This window comes from Gymnodraco acuticeps, unplaced genomic scaffold, assembly GCF_902827175.1.
Source record: "Gymnodraco acuticeps unplaced genomic scaffold, fGymAcu1.1, whole genome shotgun sequence".
Lineage (NCBI taxonomy): Eukaryota > Metazoa > Chordata > Actinopteri > Perciformes > Bathydraconidae > Gymnodraco > Gymnodraco acuticeps.
In genome coordinates this window covers 143,098-162,029 of record NW_022991840.1, presented here as the reverse complement: position 1 = coordinate 162,029, position 18,932 = coordinate 143,098, and the positions used below count along the sequence as shown (strand labels likewise).

At 39.0% G+C, this 18,932-nt stretch overlaps 3 protein-coding genes across 3 annotated transcripts in view; 2 read left to right on the top strand and 1 right to left on the bottom strand.

Annotated features, from left to right (window-relative positions):
* LOC117535395 (alpha-1,6-mannosylglycoprotein 6-beta-N-acetylglucosaminyltransferase B-like) overlaps positions 1-8,842 on the bottom strand; it is a 114,511-nt gene extending 105,669 nt beyond the window's left edge. The window contains exon 1 of the mRNA XM_034199843.1: positions 8,533-8,842. The gene's annotated coding sequence lies outside the window, so the exon portion shown is untranslated. The remainder of the gene's footprint in view (positions 1-8,532) is intronic.
* On the top strand, positions 4,097-6,902 carry LOC117535396. Its single transcript, XM_034199844.1, has 4 exons — positions 4,097-4,236; positions 4,329-4,419; positions 5,275-5,586; positions 5,673-6,902. The coding sequence occupies exons 1-4, from the start codon at positions 4,201-4,203 to the stop codon at positions 6,038-6,040; spliced, it is 807 nt and encodes a 268-aa protein (XP_034055735.1). The 5' UTR covers positions 4,097-4,200; the 3' UTR covers positions 6,041-6,902.
* LOC117535398 (ras-related protein Rap-1b-like) overlaps positions 8,001-18,932 on the top strand; it is a 34,907-nt gene continuing 23,975 nt past the window's right edge. Inside the window, exon 1 of the mRNA XM_034199846.1 lies at positions 8,001-8,040. The gene's annotated coding sequence lies outside the window, so the exon portion shown is untranslated. The remainder of the gene's footprint in view (positions 8,041-18,932) is intronic.

Below are 18,932 nucleotides of genomic sequence, written 5' to 3'. Positions count from 1 at the left end.
TATGTAGGTTTATTCAAACAGATCATTGTGTGACAGTTGTGTGAAATGAAAACTTTTAATAAACACTTAAAGGTAGGTAAGAATGGAGAAACCAGCTCGAGTGCGCTACAATTTGAAAGTACGCAGCCGCTTCCTCTCAGAGGGGAGAGGGGTTTTGTAATCGTAATATAATAATATTCCATTTCTCAAAGTCACATACTACTTGAACAATAATAACTAAATGGCTGCCACTTGAGCAAACATTCACAGGGTCTTTTCCATTAGTTTGTGTATGTTCTTTGTTAAATGTACTGTAACAAGGTAGGAATTGAATTACAATGCAATACAATACTGTCCCAAGGAGAGTTGGCACACTTTGCCTTAATTCAGGTTACTTTCACCACAAACAAAGAGGAAAATTCAAAGAGAAGCTGGAGCATTATAACCAATCAAAATGGGCTAGTCCTTGGGGTGTGCGGCAGCTGCTGTATTGATAATAGATGTCCTGAGAAAAATCGAAGTCACTACAAACACCTGAACCCTTTAAACTGTGTATCTGCCATCAGGTGCGGTGTAGTTTCAAAGATAAGGAAACATTTAAACAAGATTTGAAGGGATCAGTCATAATTTAAGTCATAGTTTAAAGTTATCTTGTGAAATAAAGTCAATTTCTTTAAATACCTCAAATGAAGGAAAAGAAGTAAGGCTTCACTGCAGCTGTGTTTGTTCAGCCCTCATGCTGTGCTGTACAGGAAATGCAGTTTTATATTGTTTCTCGATCATTTTGCAGTCTGAAAATAGTGCACTCATCAGATCTGTATTACAGCCTGACACATCAAACAAAGCTTTTCCTGGAGGTTCAGAGCCTATCAATCTTATTTGTCTACCTCCACTACAAAGATTATGTTGTCTTTTACCTGAAAGGAACAGATTGTACACTGAAACTAAATAACAGAACAAATGTTTCAACTCTGAAAAACATATACAGTTGCAAGAAAAAGTATGTGAACCCTTTGGAATTACCTGGATTTCTGCATAAGTTGGTCATAAAATGTGTTCTGATCTTCATCTAATAGACAAACACAGTCTGCTTAAACTAATACCACACAAACAATTATATGTTTTCATGTTTTTATTGAACACACCATGTAAACATTCACAGTGCAGGGTGAAAAAAGTATGTGAACCCCTAGGCTAAAGACTTCTTCAAGAGCTAATTGGAGTCAGGAGTCAGCCAACCTGGAGTCCAATCAATGAGACGAGATTGGAGGTGTTGGTTAAAGCTGCCCTGCCCTATAAAAAATACACACCAGTTTTGAATGAGCTATTCTTAAGAAGCATTGCCAGATGTGAACCATGCCTCGCACAAAAGAGCTCTCAGAAGACCTACGATTAAGAATTGTTGACTTGCATAAAGCTGGAAAGGGTTACAAAAGTATCTCTAAAAGCCTTGATGTTCATCAGTCCACGGTAAGACACATTGTCTATAAATGGAGAAAGTTCAGCACTGTTGCTACTCTCCCTAGGAGTGGCCGTCCTGTAAAGATGACTGCAAGAGCACAGCGCAGAATGTTCAATGAGGTGAAGAAGAATCCTAGAGTGTCAGCTAGAGACTTAAAGAAATCTCTGGCACATGCTAACATCTCTGTTGACGAATCTACGATACGTAAAACACTGAACAAGAATGGAGTTCATGGGAGGACACCACGGAGGAAGCCACTGCTGTCCAGAAAAAACATTGCTGCACGTTTGAAGTTTGCAAAAGAGCACCTGGATGTTCCACAGCACTACTGGCAAAATATTCTGTGGACAGATGAAACCAAAGTTGAGTTGTTTGGAAGGAACACACAACGCTATGTGTGGAGAATCCAAAGGGTTCACATACTTTTTCTTGCAACTGTATCATGGTTTATTCTCGTTTGTTTTGGTTTCTTCAGAAAATGATTTGACATGATACCTGACTCCAGCTGTTCTCTTTTCCTCACTTGTCCACCAGGCGTCCTCAGCACCTGGCGCTCACCTGCTGACTGATTTGCCAACTGCTCCTCATCTTAAATTACATCTTGCATGTAAAGACCAGACAGTTATATGGGGGTGTTGTTTGCTCTTGGCTTCTCTAGGTTATCTGTTCCCACCCTTTAGGGTATGTGCAGAACAAAGGCAACACATACACAATGAAATCAATTCTGACGGCCTAATCCTAAAATCCTAATTCTTGCATTCAAGGTGTTCAAAATACTTTTGAATACTGGTCCATTACATTTAAAAATGAAAAGCGTGCATGTCTGTTGTGAAACTTTGGTTATTATATAGACATGCTGGAAATAATGGTTATAGTTATAGTACAACTACATTGTTATATTTTCTCTATTAAAGTGATTTATGCAAGGCTATTTGATATGTATCCTTAAACATATAGACTCCATTCAAACCTGCATTCAAATATGAAATTGTTTGGACATTTAACAAGGACCATATATGTTTTTTGATTGGTCTCTCCACTCTGGCTATCATTTATGTTCATATTAGGCATGATCACAATGTGGACACAATAATGAGAACACATTTGAACACCAGATGTGAATGCAAAGACCAATGAATGTGTTGTTACTATCTGGAATACATATCCAAATAAAAATCACATTTTATTAACCGGCTTTAGTTCAACTATTAACTATATTTTAAAAGGTCCCTCACTAATAGAAGTTAATACATGTTTGTATTATGATGAAGAGTAACTTGTTATTTCATGCTTATCTTACTTGTTCATACTTTGCTGATGTCTAGACAGAGAGCTTTGTTTTTGTGTTCTCCACCACATCTACTGTAGCTGGTTCAAGCAAATTGCTTGCTTTTATCTTTACCAGCAGACCCATTTTCTCCACACACAACACAGCCCTTTTTTTACTGTTTGTTGTAAAACTGGAGAAGGTCAGTGGGACTGTAATTTAAAAATTCAGAGGGGAGAAAGTGCCACTATTGTCAAATCCAATACATCTAAAATGCAGCTGTGATGAATAGAGACACATCAAATGTTGCAAAAATACTGATTTGTGGTCAGCAGGACATACAAAAACGTGATGCTTATGTAGCTGCAGGATTTTAGAAATCTGCTTGTTATTGTCCTTTTTTGTATTAGCTTGCACAGTTTGTTCTTCTGGCATTACAGCCACATGCCAGGCCAAGCTGTGACTGCATAACGAAATCCACCTACGGAATATAAATTGCCCAAACTTGTGTTTGCTCAAATAAAAGCCAATTCCAAGATAATGGAGACACCTTGGTGTTAAGCAATAATCTTATAAACATAAATGCCACCAAAGCTGCTTGTAAGTCTGAGGTTTACCAAGCACTGCAGTGAGTCACCGTTTTTTAGCGTTTTTTAGATATGTGGTTTGAGTGAGATTTAGTAGCTATTATTGAATTATATTCTCCACACCATAAGCAAATAAACTGGTACAAAGGGCTGTTGATCTTCTTCTAAAGTATTGCATTCAAAAAGAACGCATACAAATGTAAAATAGAACTTATTAGAAAGCTATTTTGTGTGGTGTTATTTGTTTGGACCCCATTCTACTGTAATGCTCCTATTTTCTCCAGTGGAAACTGCCAAATGGAACTCCTACTATCGAATGGTTCAGACACTCAACATTGTCAGGGTCAAGGGTCAAATTCTGATGGAAACGGCAGCAATGACCTAGAAAGAACTTTGAAGAATATTCCAGTAGCCTCTCTGTTTTAAATAAAGGAACACAAAATAGTTTACATTAAAGAGGAATAATAATGCTTGGTTTAATTTATTAATGAAGTATTAAACATGTCAAATGTTTGCTAAAATGAACATTTGACAACCTTTTAGCGCTAAAAAATAAGCAAAAAAAAAGTATAAACTTGGTATAATGATAGACTATGAAAGTTGAGCCTATTTGAAATATATAAACTGTACAAGGGAAACAGAAAGTATCAACATGATACTCCTTTGTGGTTAAATAAAGCAGACAGTAAACTAAAGTTTCACTCTTACTTTTGTCCTTCAGCAGTCTTTCATTCCAGGGCATGTCCACTCCTGCTCAAATGAAAACATGACACCACAGGACTTCTAGTTCCTGTTCAGAGGCTGAGGTCTACTCAGTAACCGTTTTTCCACCAAGACGTCCAATTCAGCTGAAATGCATTAAATGAAGTGGACCTAAACCTTTTCACCAACAACATCTCCACTTGATGAAAGACATTAATAAGTCTGTGTGTGTTCACAGGGTGAGTATTCACACACTTGTTTTGTACTGCAGCTGTATTTGTTTGGCTTTTATCTAGTTCATCTAATGTGTTAAATATTGATTTCAATACAGATGAAAGGGATGAGTCTCTTCTCTGATGTGAGTACACAGCGACGTGTTTTTGGCTGGGTTTCCATCATCTGGTTCACTGCAGGCATCGCAGGTGAGGGATGGTTTTGAACTTGAAAATAAGTGTTTATCTTTTTTGTATTCACTGATTTAAAGGTTTTCAGCGTATGCAGGGCTGTAGTGGTCAATGTGCTCGATTTTGTGGAAGTTTTACACATCATTATGATTAAACAAATACACATTAGCTCTTAAATAAATAATTCTAACAGTAAACCTCCAGGTGTAATAATCTAAGATTGATTTTTCACTCGGTTTCTCTTGTGATTCTGGGAATATGCCTATCTTTACCCCAATATTGAAATCATTTCCAATTCTGGACACACTCAAATTGGATTTGTTGCTTGAAGTTAGAAGTATGGCAAAGTGTAGCTCCAGCAACATATCTTTAACTTAACTAGGCATGATTTAGTTTAGCAAAAAGACTGCAAACAGCTAGCATGGTTCTTCCAGATAATAGTCCAACACAAAACCAACTCTAATGTTTCTGCTTAGGTCTAAATTAAAGATACAAAATGTGGTGTGAGTTGCTGGTAGTTGTGTTACATTTGGAAAGCAGCATGGGCTAGCTGTTTCCCCCTGTTTCCAGTGTTTGTGCTAAGCTAAGCTAACTGGCTGGTGCTTGTAGTTAAATATGTATCGTACAGACACGAACAAGGTATCATTCTTATTATCTAGCTTTCTTTCCGTTGAGTACAAATGTGTGTACTATTCTTTTAAGATAATCTTAAAACTAATTTACCAGACTTTAGTCCAAAAGCTGACTACTCTCAAAAGTTATAATAACTTGAACTCTGGTTTTCTTTAGTTGAAAAAAGTGATACTTACATAACAATAAAATGTTACAGTGTTATATTTTTTAACTAAAAGTCATCCCTGTCTCATAATTCAGTCAGTCACGGGCTGGAGCTACAGACCGTTTCCCAGGTGGCAGCACGGTGTGGAGAAAATGTGACACTGACATGTAATGTCAGCTCACCAGGCCTCGATATTAAATACTTTTCCTGGCATAAGAATAAAAGTCTGTGTCAAAATGACAACCAGCATGATGACCCCAAGGTTAAATGTGAATATATAGTCGAGCCGCCACAAAGCCTCACTCTGATTCTCCTCAACGTGATGCCCAGCGACCAGGGAAAATACCTCTGCATGCTGGGCTCCAGCCATGGTGTGAAGTCTAAAACTACTGATGTTAAAGTACAAGGTGAGTTATCACTATCAGTAACAAAAAGAAAAGTTACAAATCTCAATGTCTTCTTTTACTTGTCTAAAAGTCCTTTGTTTTCACAGATTGCCTTGAAACTTCTGGCTACAACAGAAATGAGTCTTATGCTGAGTGCTGGTTCAATGGAGTTTACCCTGGTGGCGGCAGCGTCCGCTGGTCCCAAGGAGAGCTTAACTTCACGGCCCCTGCCTTCTACCAGAAAGAAGAAATGGACCATCATGGACGGTACAATATCTTGAGTCAATTAGATGTCCAGAAAGGACATTTGAACCAGCCGTATACCTGCTCACTGTGGATGCCTTCGACCAGTAAGGCACTTTTTAGTCACAAACTACATGTGGTTAAGAAATTGAAAGGGTCATCAGAAAGCATGGTCACGCTGCAGTGGATCTGTTTGATAATGGAAATCATAATGGTTAAATGTATGACATAAAGGGAACAAACCAACAGAATTCAGATGTTGAAATAAAAAGGAAGCCACAGATTAATTCAGTAAATTATGAAGTGTTGGGTGCAGTTTTGTTTTGTATTCGTTGCAATGGGTACATTTAGTTTTTAACCCATTGTTACCTGCATTTAAGAGCTTAGGCGGAACTTCTGGGTAAAAACAAGAGTTTGTAGGGTTTTAATTAGCAAGGGTCCAACAAAAAATATATATATTTCACTGATTATTAAATATGTAACAGGAGGGGAGGCAGTCTGTTAGAGAAAGATGAATCTGAAGGCGTATTTTGACCCCCACAATTTGTGAAAACAAACTGCCACACTTAGTTAAAGGGCGTTTAGTTATTAAATGTTGTTTCAGAGGACTGGAAACACTATTTTTCAGAAAATAGGCTTTAGAAATCTGCTGCTATATATTTTTGTTAGAAATTAAAGATGCAGCCTTGTTTTATACTCATTGTAAACAGACCTTTTGCTTTTGTTAAACCTTCACCTCCTCCTTATTGCCAAAAGGAGGCAGTCTTCTCGTGCAAGAGAAATAACACACCTCTGGCCTTTGGTAAATGCTGCAAAGGAGAGCATCGGTATTCTGAATCTATGAACACTGAAGGGGAGTGATAGTTGTCAAATAAAACTGAAAACAAATCGTTGAAGCTTACATTATTCATGTAAAGGACTAAGCAACAACATGCAAGCCAATACAAATACAAATTAAATGACAATGATTAAACCAGATTTGGAACAATATGCCAGAAAATCCAATCATTTAAAAACTGTTAACCTTTTTTTGTTGTTGCAATGTTTAAGATGTGTTGTTCATTCACATATTAGTAGATTGAAATCTGACGTAATGTAGGTTATGTTGTTTGTTAAAGATTTACTTTTGTTTTCTAATTATTTTTGCTATGCTTCATAAATGTTCAAATCCTACATCCGAGTTATATTTTGTGGTTCTGACCAAATGTGTTTACTCATCTGTGGTGTGACTATGGGTCTGTGGATGGATGGTTTGGTTTTGCAAGTTTACACTCCTCGCTGCAAACCTATTTGTTTTGGAGATGTTCAGGCATGCATTCCTTTAAACTAGTTACAGCAAGTTGTGCCTGTGTGTCCCGTGAGACTTGCAAACCACAGAAATGTTTTTCAAAACGTTATTTAAATTCCATTTAAGTTTGCTGTTAATTTTTAAAAGCTAGTTAAAGTAGAAAACAGGTTGCACAGCCTGTTTAATATGCTTTTGTCCTTCAGTCTCAGTGTGGTAAGTTTCACATTAGTAACATGTCTTTCTCAGATGAATGGTGAAAAAGGAACAAGAAAAGCTGTGTTCTCTGTGCATGTATTCATTTCTTCTGATTTGAAACTGATATTACAATGAATGCAAAGGACCTGATGCAGTCCTTTAAATGAGGAGCAAAAACATTCTCAATTCTTCAACGTATCAGTGGATAGTTTAAAGGGATAGTGGAAATGGAACCTCAAATAGTTTCGTTTTAACTTATATACAAGCATAATTACGTACCAAAACAATCACACCTGATCAAAAAAATATAATAATTGCCTTACGCATGTTAGAAGCACTTTATTGCAGCTTCCCCGAAGTGTTTTAGAAACGAAATGTTCGACTCAGCCAAACCGGAAGTGACGAAAACTCAGGAAGACGATACGATAACAAACCATGGCGTCTATGCAGAATGAACGTGGAAGGGCAAATATACCAGACAAAGAAGAAGGATTGTACGAGGTATCCAGTGATGATAGCGAGTCAGAAACATCCTCTCGGCTTTCCTACGAAAATGTCGTTTTAGGAACTGAATCTGAATCCGGTTCAGTAAGCGACGATGGTGAGAATATTGAGCCAGACGATGGACCATTACGTCCTTATTTGTTCGAGCCCGAGCCCGAGGTGATGGTTCACGGCATGGGCAATGGCGAGGATGACCAGGACCAGGCGCCAGATGATGCACCCCTACGCACAAATAATCTTGACTGGTAGGTCCCTAAGCATAGCTCACGCATCTTAAGATCACCTGTAGCCTTTACAAATATTAATCATTGTTAACCAGTTAAGCCCGAAGGTCCCCCCAGTGGACCCCTCCCACAGTTTTTTTTCTCTCACATGTCTCAGGGCTTCTTAACATTTATGAAACTATTAATGTTTCATACCCTTTTAAAGGTAAGAAACTCCGCTAACTGACAATAAGAACAATTGTTAGCTAGAAAAAACACAAGAGTAATACCAAGCCTTTGAATTAGCATTGAGCGAAACAATGCTAACTAATGCTAACGCTTTTTTACACACAACACACGGTGGAAATGCCCTTATTACTATCTTAACTGCACAAACAAGATATACGATTTAAAGCTGAGACTCCACAGATGTAATGTCATCACTATAAGACCTCGAATTCCTGGAGCTATCAGCCAGAAAAGAGAAAGTAAACAACATCCGGTTCCAAAAATATTACAATAATTACGTCTTACCTTTTTTGATTTGTGATCAAAAGTTGTGTTCAACGGAATAAAAACGCATCTCAAGGTTAATCCAATGTCGTTGTGTCACGTAGAATTGTTTACTGATAATCAATCATCATATTTATGGCAATATACTCGGTATAAAGTATTGCCGTCTTACAGTCTTATAGTATTACCTATAGTGAACATTTCTGAACAAATTTCACCCACTGACGACGAATGGCTGGGTTTCTTGGAAACGCATGAGTCGATACGCCATTCTCTGCATTTGCTGTCGCACTACAGCCATACAAAACACATCTATTCACCATAATAAAGGTCGGCTATTCACATGCAAATGCTATTGAATGTCCGCCATTGTTTGTGCCCGTCTTCCTCTGCTCTCGTCATCACCCGAAGATTCCCGCCGATTCCCGAAGTATTTCGTTTCATTGAGAGGGCGCAGTAAAATTGAAAATAAAATGAAACTAGGCGCATGAAATTAAAAAAAATTGTTTATTATGCTTATTTTTAATACAAATACATAAGTTAAACCCAAAATTCGCGGATTTCCACTATCCCTTTAAATTCAGCTGGTACTGTAGAAAGATAACATAACTATGAGTCATAAGATTGACTTTAATAATAGGAGTCAGTGACCGAAAGAGCGAGTGAGGACAAGTGCAGGTACTTCGTTGCACAATAACTTTATTCTCCTGTGTGGGTTTGATCGAAGTAGACATGCTTACACAAGCAATAACAATACATATGTCCCTAGACAGGGCTTTGAATTAATAAAACAATCCCGAGTGGTTCAGAGGCAAGATAGCATGACCTCAGGAGACCCGGCAGAGAGCATATTAGTAAACGATCGAACTGGAGGAACTGAATTGTTTGTACAGGGAAAAAACGAGTTGATTGCTTGCATTGGAGATCAATATTGTTTGACCGTTAGAGAACAAATCTTTAACATGTAATCCTCTAGTCTAGATGAATGCCAATGGTGGAATCATCTAATATTACATTCTGTTTGAGTCTACATATGAACATATTCTAAATATACTGTCTAACGGAGATTAGAAATTAGCAAAAGTATAATTATTAAACCCTTAAAGGAATACTTTAACCCAAATATATATATATATATACATATATATATAAACATACGCATTATATCAATCTTATTATTCATAAGTAATATTCTCTAAATGTCAAATTTAGCTTTTTTAAAAGCATCAGTATCCAAATGTTTTTGTGAGCAGAAAGTTTTGTAAAATAGTGAGTAGTGTGGAACAGTCATTCACCCGCTGTTATTTACTAAAATAAAATCCAATCATTTGTATCTAAATGCAAATTAGTGTTTGTTGTTTGTTCAAGTGGAGAATGTTGTTTATCTCCCGGTACGTCCAAAATAATAAACTATGCCGTTAATTACAAGAGCAGTGAGTAGGTGTGTGTTTGCAAAACACAGTCATCCAGAAACTGAAACATAACAATGAATAAATGATCTCATATTGCCAGCGACTGTGGAACATCCTCAAGCTGTTTCAGGCTTTCGGGTTCTCAACATTTGAGTCTGCAAAGACAACCTGATTGCTCTAATGTTCTCCTATTTAGATACAAAAAAACACTGTTGCCATGGTGAACTGAAGCCGATGAAGCCTCACTTCAAGAAAATAAATTGGCTTTTCTTTCGGATGCGGACAAAAAAAGTCCATCAAAAATAAAAGCAATTAAATATGCTTTGCTTTGAAATACATTATGTTTTGAGGAGCAACTTCTCATTAAACAGGGAGGTCAAACTCATAGATGTGTGGGTATTATCTAAGAATCATTTGCATTTTCTTTTTATTTGTTGTTGAACGGTCAGGATGCACTGAAGTCCTGGAAGAAACGGGTGGGTTTTATACATGTAATACATTTGTAGAGGAGTTAAAGCTTTAAAGTTGGCCCTGTTATGCTTTTGGGGGGTTTTCCCTTTCCTGTACTGTTATTTAGGTTTTTGTGCATGTAACAGGGATTTTCTCCCTTGCTAGAAAACATCTGTAATGTCGCCCAATCAAAAGCAATGTAAACAGGAAGCCACTGCATAGCAGCTTTCAGACATTACAGTCTTAGAGGTAAGATATGTCGACTGGATGATAAAACTCAAAACTCTAAATAATACCAGTGTTGGATATGACAATATCTTTTTTGATTTTTCTGTTTGTAGGTAATGCACCACCAGTGTGCTTATTCATCTAAATGCATCACAGTCATAGATTGTATCCAGAGTGGGTCACAGTGATATGGATGTGTATGTGGAAAGACCACTATGTTTTAAATTGGCAGCAGAAGTGGAAGTCTGTCAAAAAGATCTCACATTGAAACGTTATGTAACATTCCAATTATTTTATGTAACTGGTTGTTCAGGCTCCTCCTCTTCACTCAGATCCCCTGGCTTTCTTACATGTGTTGATTCTGTGCATCGCCACTCAATACAGTAGCTTACTGTATGTCCACACACACTTACTGTATACACGTAGATTTGCAGCCCATAAGCATCTTCAGTGAGCGAGAACTCATTGACCGGTGACGAGGAGGAGCTTATCAGAGCTGATTCAACACTGATATGCATCATATGATCAGCTCTGTGTACAAACAGTGGAGATATCTCTACTCTCTCTCTGTCTTGAAATGTTCAGTAATAAACAAATAAGGAAAGAAATTAAGGTAAATAGTCATTTTTTTGTTGTGTAAAATATATAACTCATGTAAGCCAACCATCTGTGAGAATAATTGAAGAACTTCTTAAAATACAACTCAATCTTATGAAAGTTTAATTAGAATTGGGAGGGATGAAACCCTCTGTAATGGTCACACATGCAGAGCACACAGCACACAGCACACACCGTGAAATGTGTTCTCTGCTTTTAACCAGGACTAGTAGGAGTCTAGAACTAGGAGCAGGGGGCAGCTACAGCACCCGGGGAGCAATGGGAGTGAGGGGGGAAGGGGGATGTCCGGTGCCTTGCTCAAGGGCACCACGGCAGGGCAGGAGGTGAACTGGGACCTCTCCAAGTAGAAGTCCACACTCCATATTTAGGTCTGGTCGGGGACTTGAACCGGCGACCCTACGGCTCACAGTCCAAGCCCCTAATTTCATGATGTCACTTTTTAGGGTGGGTTGTCTCCGACCCTAAAAATCGCCATCCCTATCATGTCAAGATATCATTTCAAGAGCCACTGAAACTACAGCTGGAAGTACCCGGATTTAGTGCCATCTGCTGGCTCTTTTACTGAAAGTTTCAAAAAGAACAAAACTAACACAAATCTTTGGCACAAAATAAGATTGTAATCTACTGTGTTTACTTACAGCAACAGCTTTACATTAAAGTTATTACGGTGACATAGTTGAACACTAATGAAAAGTGAGATTAAATAAACATTTGGTTCGGAAATAAAAGTAAAAAGATTAGATATCAATACAAATAAATGTTAAATAAAACTCTTTTTATGAAAACAACTTGTAACAATGTGTTTAATATTTACGTTAAGTATTTTACACTTTGTACATCTGTGTAACCCTCACACAATTTACTCACATTTATAAATACATAATAATTACTTGTGTATTATATTTACAGTGGTGACTCGTCATTAGGGGCACAGCCCAACCTAGTGTCAGCAGAAAGCAATTCAAATAATAATTCTAAAAATATGCAAAAAGCCCCGATCTAGCCCCTCTCTCTGCTGTCAAAATGAATGGGTGCTGTGAAAACTACACTGTGCATGCTCAGAGTCTTTTTATATTCAATGTGTACGGCAAAAAAATAATCACAAGTGGGGCAAAGTGCTGGCAACCCCACCAAAACGGCATCTCATAATTCAGAGAGCTGATTGGCTGTAAGTACGTGTGCCGTGAAAGGTGTAGTTGTGAAGAGGAGACGAGAGAGAGCAGCTTATAGCAATTAAAATCAGTAAAACGGAAAGAAAATGAATGAAGTTGACCATCTACTTCAGCTTTGGTGTGTTTTTGCCTATAGGCTATTGCTCTGCTGGATCGATTGATATTGTGACCTCAGTGATGAGTATCTGTGTTTTCCTTATATTTACAGTCTATGGTGTTTTAATGCTGACGCATTACGGTTGTTGTTATTGTTAAGTATTGCTTTGTGATGGAGCCCTTTACTCCCTGTATTAAGGTGCATTACAATATGACATCCCCACGCTGTGTACGTAAATATATGTGCTGACAGTGTTGCTCCGTGCTCTTCATTCAAGGCTTCAGACAGTATGTCATTTGACACTTCCCCCCCCTCTCTATCGGAACCATGGCTACAGCTATTTGTTTACGTGTTTAAAAAAGCACCAGATGCTTATATATAAACATCTAAGTTGTTCGTGCCCCACCACTTTTGTACATATAAAAACCAGCAGCATTCGAAGATGAATAACCAATATGTTGATGGTGAAACTAAATAATTCTTATTTATTTAAAAATGTCATACAGTAAAATACAGTAAAACATGTCAGTATAGGCAGTGCTTTACTCCATTTTACTCAGGCTGATGCAAATATAACCAAGGTTATTGCATGCCTGAAGTTATCTTAGCTTGAAGAATGAGTTAACCTTGAATAAGAAGAGAGGCAGAAACAGAGGGCCTTCAAAACAAAAGATGAGTGGATATGTTAATGTTGCACAGGGCAGAATGCACTCACTCAGAGAGACCTTCCTGGTAGGTCCTCGTGTGATTTATTGCTCAACATTCACAAAGGTTGGACATTGCCACCTATGGCCGGAGATGAAGTCAAGGATATCACGCCTTTTACGTTTGAATGTTCAGCACCAAACAAAACCAAACATGCAGTTTAAAGCATGCCATCACACAAACAGACATAGCAAGCTTACATAATTCAAATCATCAATAGATTCTCCATAATGTTTTGGCACTATATAGAATCAGCTGTTGGCGTCTTCATAAGTGTGTTGTTTTCAAAACAGTTTTTCACATAATGCCAACAATGAGCCATCCTCCCGGTGGCTGTTCACACATTTACATAAAGGCCACAACACCCACGCTCTGCATGAAGGTCATTTTCATTGTGAAATAATTCAGATTTGTATCCAACTAAATTGTTAAAATTATCTTGCATTATCTGACATTGTCTTACAGTGTGGAACAAGTCATTTCACAGGTTAACTTTGTAGATAAAAGTGAAAAAATTATATAAGAGGGAACTTTGGGTGCCATGAATCACTATTAGCACATTAATGAAGCTTAAACGAGACATGTTTAACATGCTAATTCGTACTGCTAGCTGTTGGTTGGGCTACTCTACAAACCTTTAGCAGTTCATTCAAACTAGAACAAAAAAACAACAATATATATAATAATATATGAAATGCAATTGCAGAGGCTATATTATGTCAACACGCATGTCACGTCATCTTAAAAGTATTTTTCTGTTCTGTTTTATATATACAGTCTATGGCAGCGACGTGCAGTCAGGGGAGGCAGAGCCTCACTTGTCATGTACGGAAAAACAACTAAAGAAAAACTAAATAGTAATAATAATAAAATGTCTCCACTGATCTGTGTTGTAAGTGTGATTTATGTATGATTCCAATCGCTTTTTATAGTCAAAATCTACGGTGGCCCTGAAGTGCAAGACACCACAGCATTTCAGAAAACACAACAGCATTTCACAAAACGCCGCAGCATTTCACAAAACGCCACAGCATTTCACAAAACAGAACAGCATTTCACAAAACAGAACAGCATTTCACAAAACACAACAGCATTTCACAAAACAGAACAGCATTTCACAAAACAGAACAGCATTTCACAAAACACAACAGCATTTCACAAAACGCCACAGCATTTCACAAAACGCCGCAGCATTTCACAAAACAGAACAGCATTTCAGAAAACACAACAGCATTTCACAAAACGCCGCAGCATTTCACAAAACGCCACAGCATTTCACAAAACACAACAGCATTTCACAAAACGCCGCAGCATTTCACAAAACAGAACAGCATTTCACAAAACGCCACAGCATTTCACAAAACGCCGCAGCATTTCACAAAACGCCGCAGCATTTCACAAAACGCCGCAGCATTTCACAAAACACAACAGCATTTCACAAAACACAACAGCATTTCACAAAACACAACAGCATTTCACAAAACACAACAGCATTTCAGAAAACATCACAGCATTTCACATTGGACGGAAAGGGTATTCCTTAGGGCAGTGCATGACATTAAGGATTTTGGGAGATGGCCCTGTGGGCCATCTAAGCTAATTTACAGATGGCCCTGAGCCCAATAGAGATTGCCCTGAAAAATGCACGCGGACAAAATGACGCACGAAGGGTTTGGGGGGCCTCCCCCTAGAACATTTAGATTGTTGCAGGTCTTAGATGCTGTCTGGTGCATTCTCTAGACTGAATTATAAGATGAACCACCACAATATTATATTGTACAATTTCAATTTTATTTTTAATTTCACTTGTTTGTTTGTTCTTGTTTGTGTTTGCTCGCTTGCATGCCCTGCATAGCTTTAAGAAATACTTAAGTTGTTGGTCAAGACACTTTCCATCTGATGAAGGCAAATGCCTTCCCAGATGTAAAAAAAGTAGAAAACATTACATTCAGTTATAACTGCCAAAACAAACATTATTTACACTATTATGGCCCCTGTTAAAAATGTTTGTAATGTTATCTAAATTGGTCGAACGAATGCCTCCTCATCCGGAAGCTGACCGAGCAGACCCGAGCAGCAGTCGAGAGGAGCCGAGCGCATCCGCGAAGCACACAAAATGGCGACGTCAGAGTTCCCGTTAGCCGGCAAATCTAAATATCTTCGGTCAAAATAATTTCCCTTTAGCGCAATACCGCTTCAGTTGCGCCACTTAAATGTGACAGACAAGAAGAGTATGTGACAGACAAGAATAGTCAATTCTAATGTCTAACACTTAATGTGGAGAAAGAGATGTCCTGTATGGGTTGATTGTGCGTTGATCTGTTGGTAATGCCTCGGGGTTCCGGTGGGCATGTAAACAAATGCATAATGCTGCGCTATACTTTGTGGCCTCATCCGGTTGCATAGCGACACTTATTGTTTAGGTGTCTTTTAATAAGCAGGTAGTCATATCATTAGCTAGAACTAGCTGGATCTGATCGATATGGACATAAACGCGAGTGAAGTCTAATCTGACGGGAGAGAGAGATCAGCTGCTGCTGACGAGTCGACACGCAGCTCTGCATGATCACATGCAGCGGTGAGCGGACAAAACACACACTTTAGTTTAGAATATCACACGTAGCTATTTTAATTACCTCTCAAACTACCTAAACTAGTTATAGATAAGTTTAGTTTTACTGTCGGGTCTCTCATTACTGGATCCGCGAGCTGCATGATACTGGCATAATAGATTGCCCGATCGGGCAACCAGCAGGTGAGGCTTCATTGCCCGAGCTAAATACTAGATGGCCCCGGGCCATCGGGCAGTCCTTAATGTCGAGCCCTGCCTTAGGGAGAACACTTCTTGTTTGTGATTGGACAGAGCCAGCCATAGAAGCACTGCTGTGATTGGTTGTTTTTGCTGCCAGTCAAGAAATGACGCTGCGTGATTGGCCCAACACATCAGCCGTTAGCTGTTAGCACACACTCAGAGCTCACAGCTCCTCATATCTGTTCAGAAACTGGACAAAAGTTAAACATATACAAAACACAGACTGTCTGTCATTTTGAATACAGTCGCTGCTTTATTTATGTCTGTATGTATGACGTTGTTGTGAGATTGGACGGAGCAGCTACAGGTTAGTTTAGCCTGATCGATCCGATTCCGATAGGATTTACATGGAGATACGGCCCGCCCCCTCTCCAGCGTCTTGTTTGAATAACAGGAGTAAACACAGAATTAATGCTTTATTAATTCATGGTTTTTAAGGGGCTTATCTCCATGTAAATACTATGGTAGACCACCCAATATTCGCATCGCTCTAATCGCTCGAGTTTCACCGCGGCTGTCAGCTGTGTTTGCTCCTGTCATTCAAACAAGAGGCGCTGGAGAGGGGGCGAGGCGTATCTCCATGTAAATCAACTACAACAAAATGAACATATTTGACCGTGATTTAATTGTAATACACGTTTCAAAGTGATGCCGAAGTAACTACATACTGATAATGGTTAGTAAAAATCATGAATTAACGCTTTTACAAGTCTGCAGATAAGACGGCATGCGAAAAGCTTTTAAAATGCGTGTTTTCTGAATGGAATCGGACCCATCAGGCTAAACTAACCTGTTGCCGCTCCGTCCACACTCACAACAACGTCATACAGACATAAATAAAGCAGCGACTGTATTCACCATGACATAGACAGTCTGTGGTTTGTACATGTTTAACTTGTGTCCAGTTTCTGAACAGATATGAGGAGCTGTGAGCTCTGAGTGTGTGCTAACTGCTGATGTGTTGGGACCATAGACTGTATAGGTTGGGACATATTTCGCTGTCGGGTGTTGACCAATCACGAAGCGTCATTTCTTGACTGGCAGCAAAAACAACCAATCACAGCAGTGCTTCTCTGGCTGGCTCTGTCCAATCACAAACAAAGTGTTTCTCCCTAAAGGAATACCCTTTCCGTCCAATGTGAAATGCTGTGGTGTTTTCTGAAATGCTGTTGTGTTTTCTGAAATGCTGTTGTGTTTTCTGAAATGCTGTGGTGTTTTCTGAAATGCTGTTGTGTTTTCTGAAATGCTGTGGTGTTTTTTGAAATACTGCGGCGTTTTCTGAAATGATGTAATGTTTTGTGAAATGCTGTGGTGTTTTGTGAAATACTGCGTCGTTTTCTGAAATGCTGTAGTGTTTTGTGAAATGCTGTGGTGTTTTCTGAAATGCTGTAGTGTTTCTGAAATGCTGTGGTGTCTTGCACTTCAGGGCCACCGTAAAAATCAGCCAATTTGACGAGCTCCGCTACAACTACGGGTAGCGATGAAAAGTGAGGCAGGGACGAGCTCTGCCTCTCGTAAGCCCACAGTAACTGGCTGGAGCGCGGGCACTAATTTAACGCGGGCACTTATTTTGTGAGCGTGCTCAAGCCAGTACTGTGGGGTGAGGTGAGGCACAGATGAGCTCTGCCTCACCTCAGAATGCGTCACCCCACAGAAACTGGCTGGAAAGCAGGCCCTAAGCGCATGCCTGCACCATCTCACTGTATGTCACCAATGTAATGTTAGTAGATCCCTTTATTACATGTATCCTCGCCATCCATAGTCTCTAAATAACTTATTTCACGTATATGATATTTAGGCTCGCTGGTCTCATCATTCTTTCACACACACATACGGGTTTTGGGCCGAGGGCGACACCGTACTTCCGGTATCAACCATTTCACACGAGGTGCATACAGAATATCATAGTCGATTGCCTTAATCAATATAGTCAACTCTAAAATACCACATATATGCATTGGCATGATAATATTATTGTGACAAGTGGGGTATTCACCTGGTGTTTCCAGAAGATAGAGGTAGATGCAGCCAAAATCGACCGAAGGCCACTTTTGAGGGTCGTAATTCCATACATTGTACATCCAACAACCCACACAGCTCTAGTTTACGCTGGTAACGACCTAGAGCACACCCCTCAAGTCCAGAGATGTAATCCGAAGACATGCAGTGATTTCTTCGGTCGTTAATTCGGAAAAAAAACCTAGTGCGCTCTGCCTGGCTATATAAGCTAGCTGTTTATATTAGCATTGCCAGGATTTTTGCACCTCCAGAAAAATGGCGTCTTTATAAAAAAATATATGGCGCGCGTTGCATTGTGGGTAGCTGTGACGTCACTGTGTGTGAAAGAATACAACGGCAATGAAAAAAGCACCAGGGGAGGCAGCCATAACCTCTGCCGCACTGAAGGGGGCGCACGTGAGCCCACAGGTTCTTGTTGCTACTGTTATTCTACGCAGAGACGGTAAACGCAAACAACAAACTAGACTTTTGAAACTAGGGGAAGATAAGGAGGACTTTTACAAAAAAGTAAGAGAGATTGTTGTCCAGAAGGATAGCATGGACTTCATCTTCAAGTCAAGGTAAGACCCCAATTGTAATGAAAATGGAATCTTACTAAGAAAGAACAATCCAATATTTAGATGTTGGGTATCCTTTTGTTGAACAGTCTGTTTAAAATGAATCGAAGCATCAGACTAAAAAAGCTTTTGAAAATAACCGAACATTTCGATTAAGGTCAAAATATAATATTTGTAAATCTGACTGAAAGAGTCAGTGCCTCACCAGCCATGAACCTCACCGCACGTCACTGGTCTATGGTTTTAGCTTATTGACTGAATAATCACAGCTCATATCATTTTAAAAACAGCCTTACCTGAAAATGTCACCATAGCAACACACCTGTTTTTCTTCTTCTTCTACTACTTTGT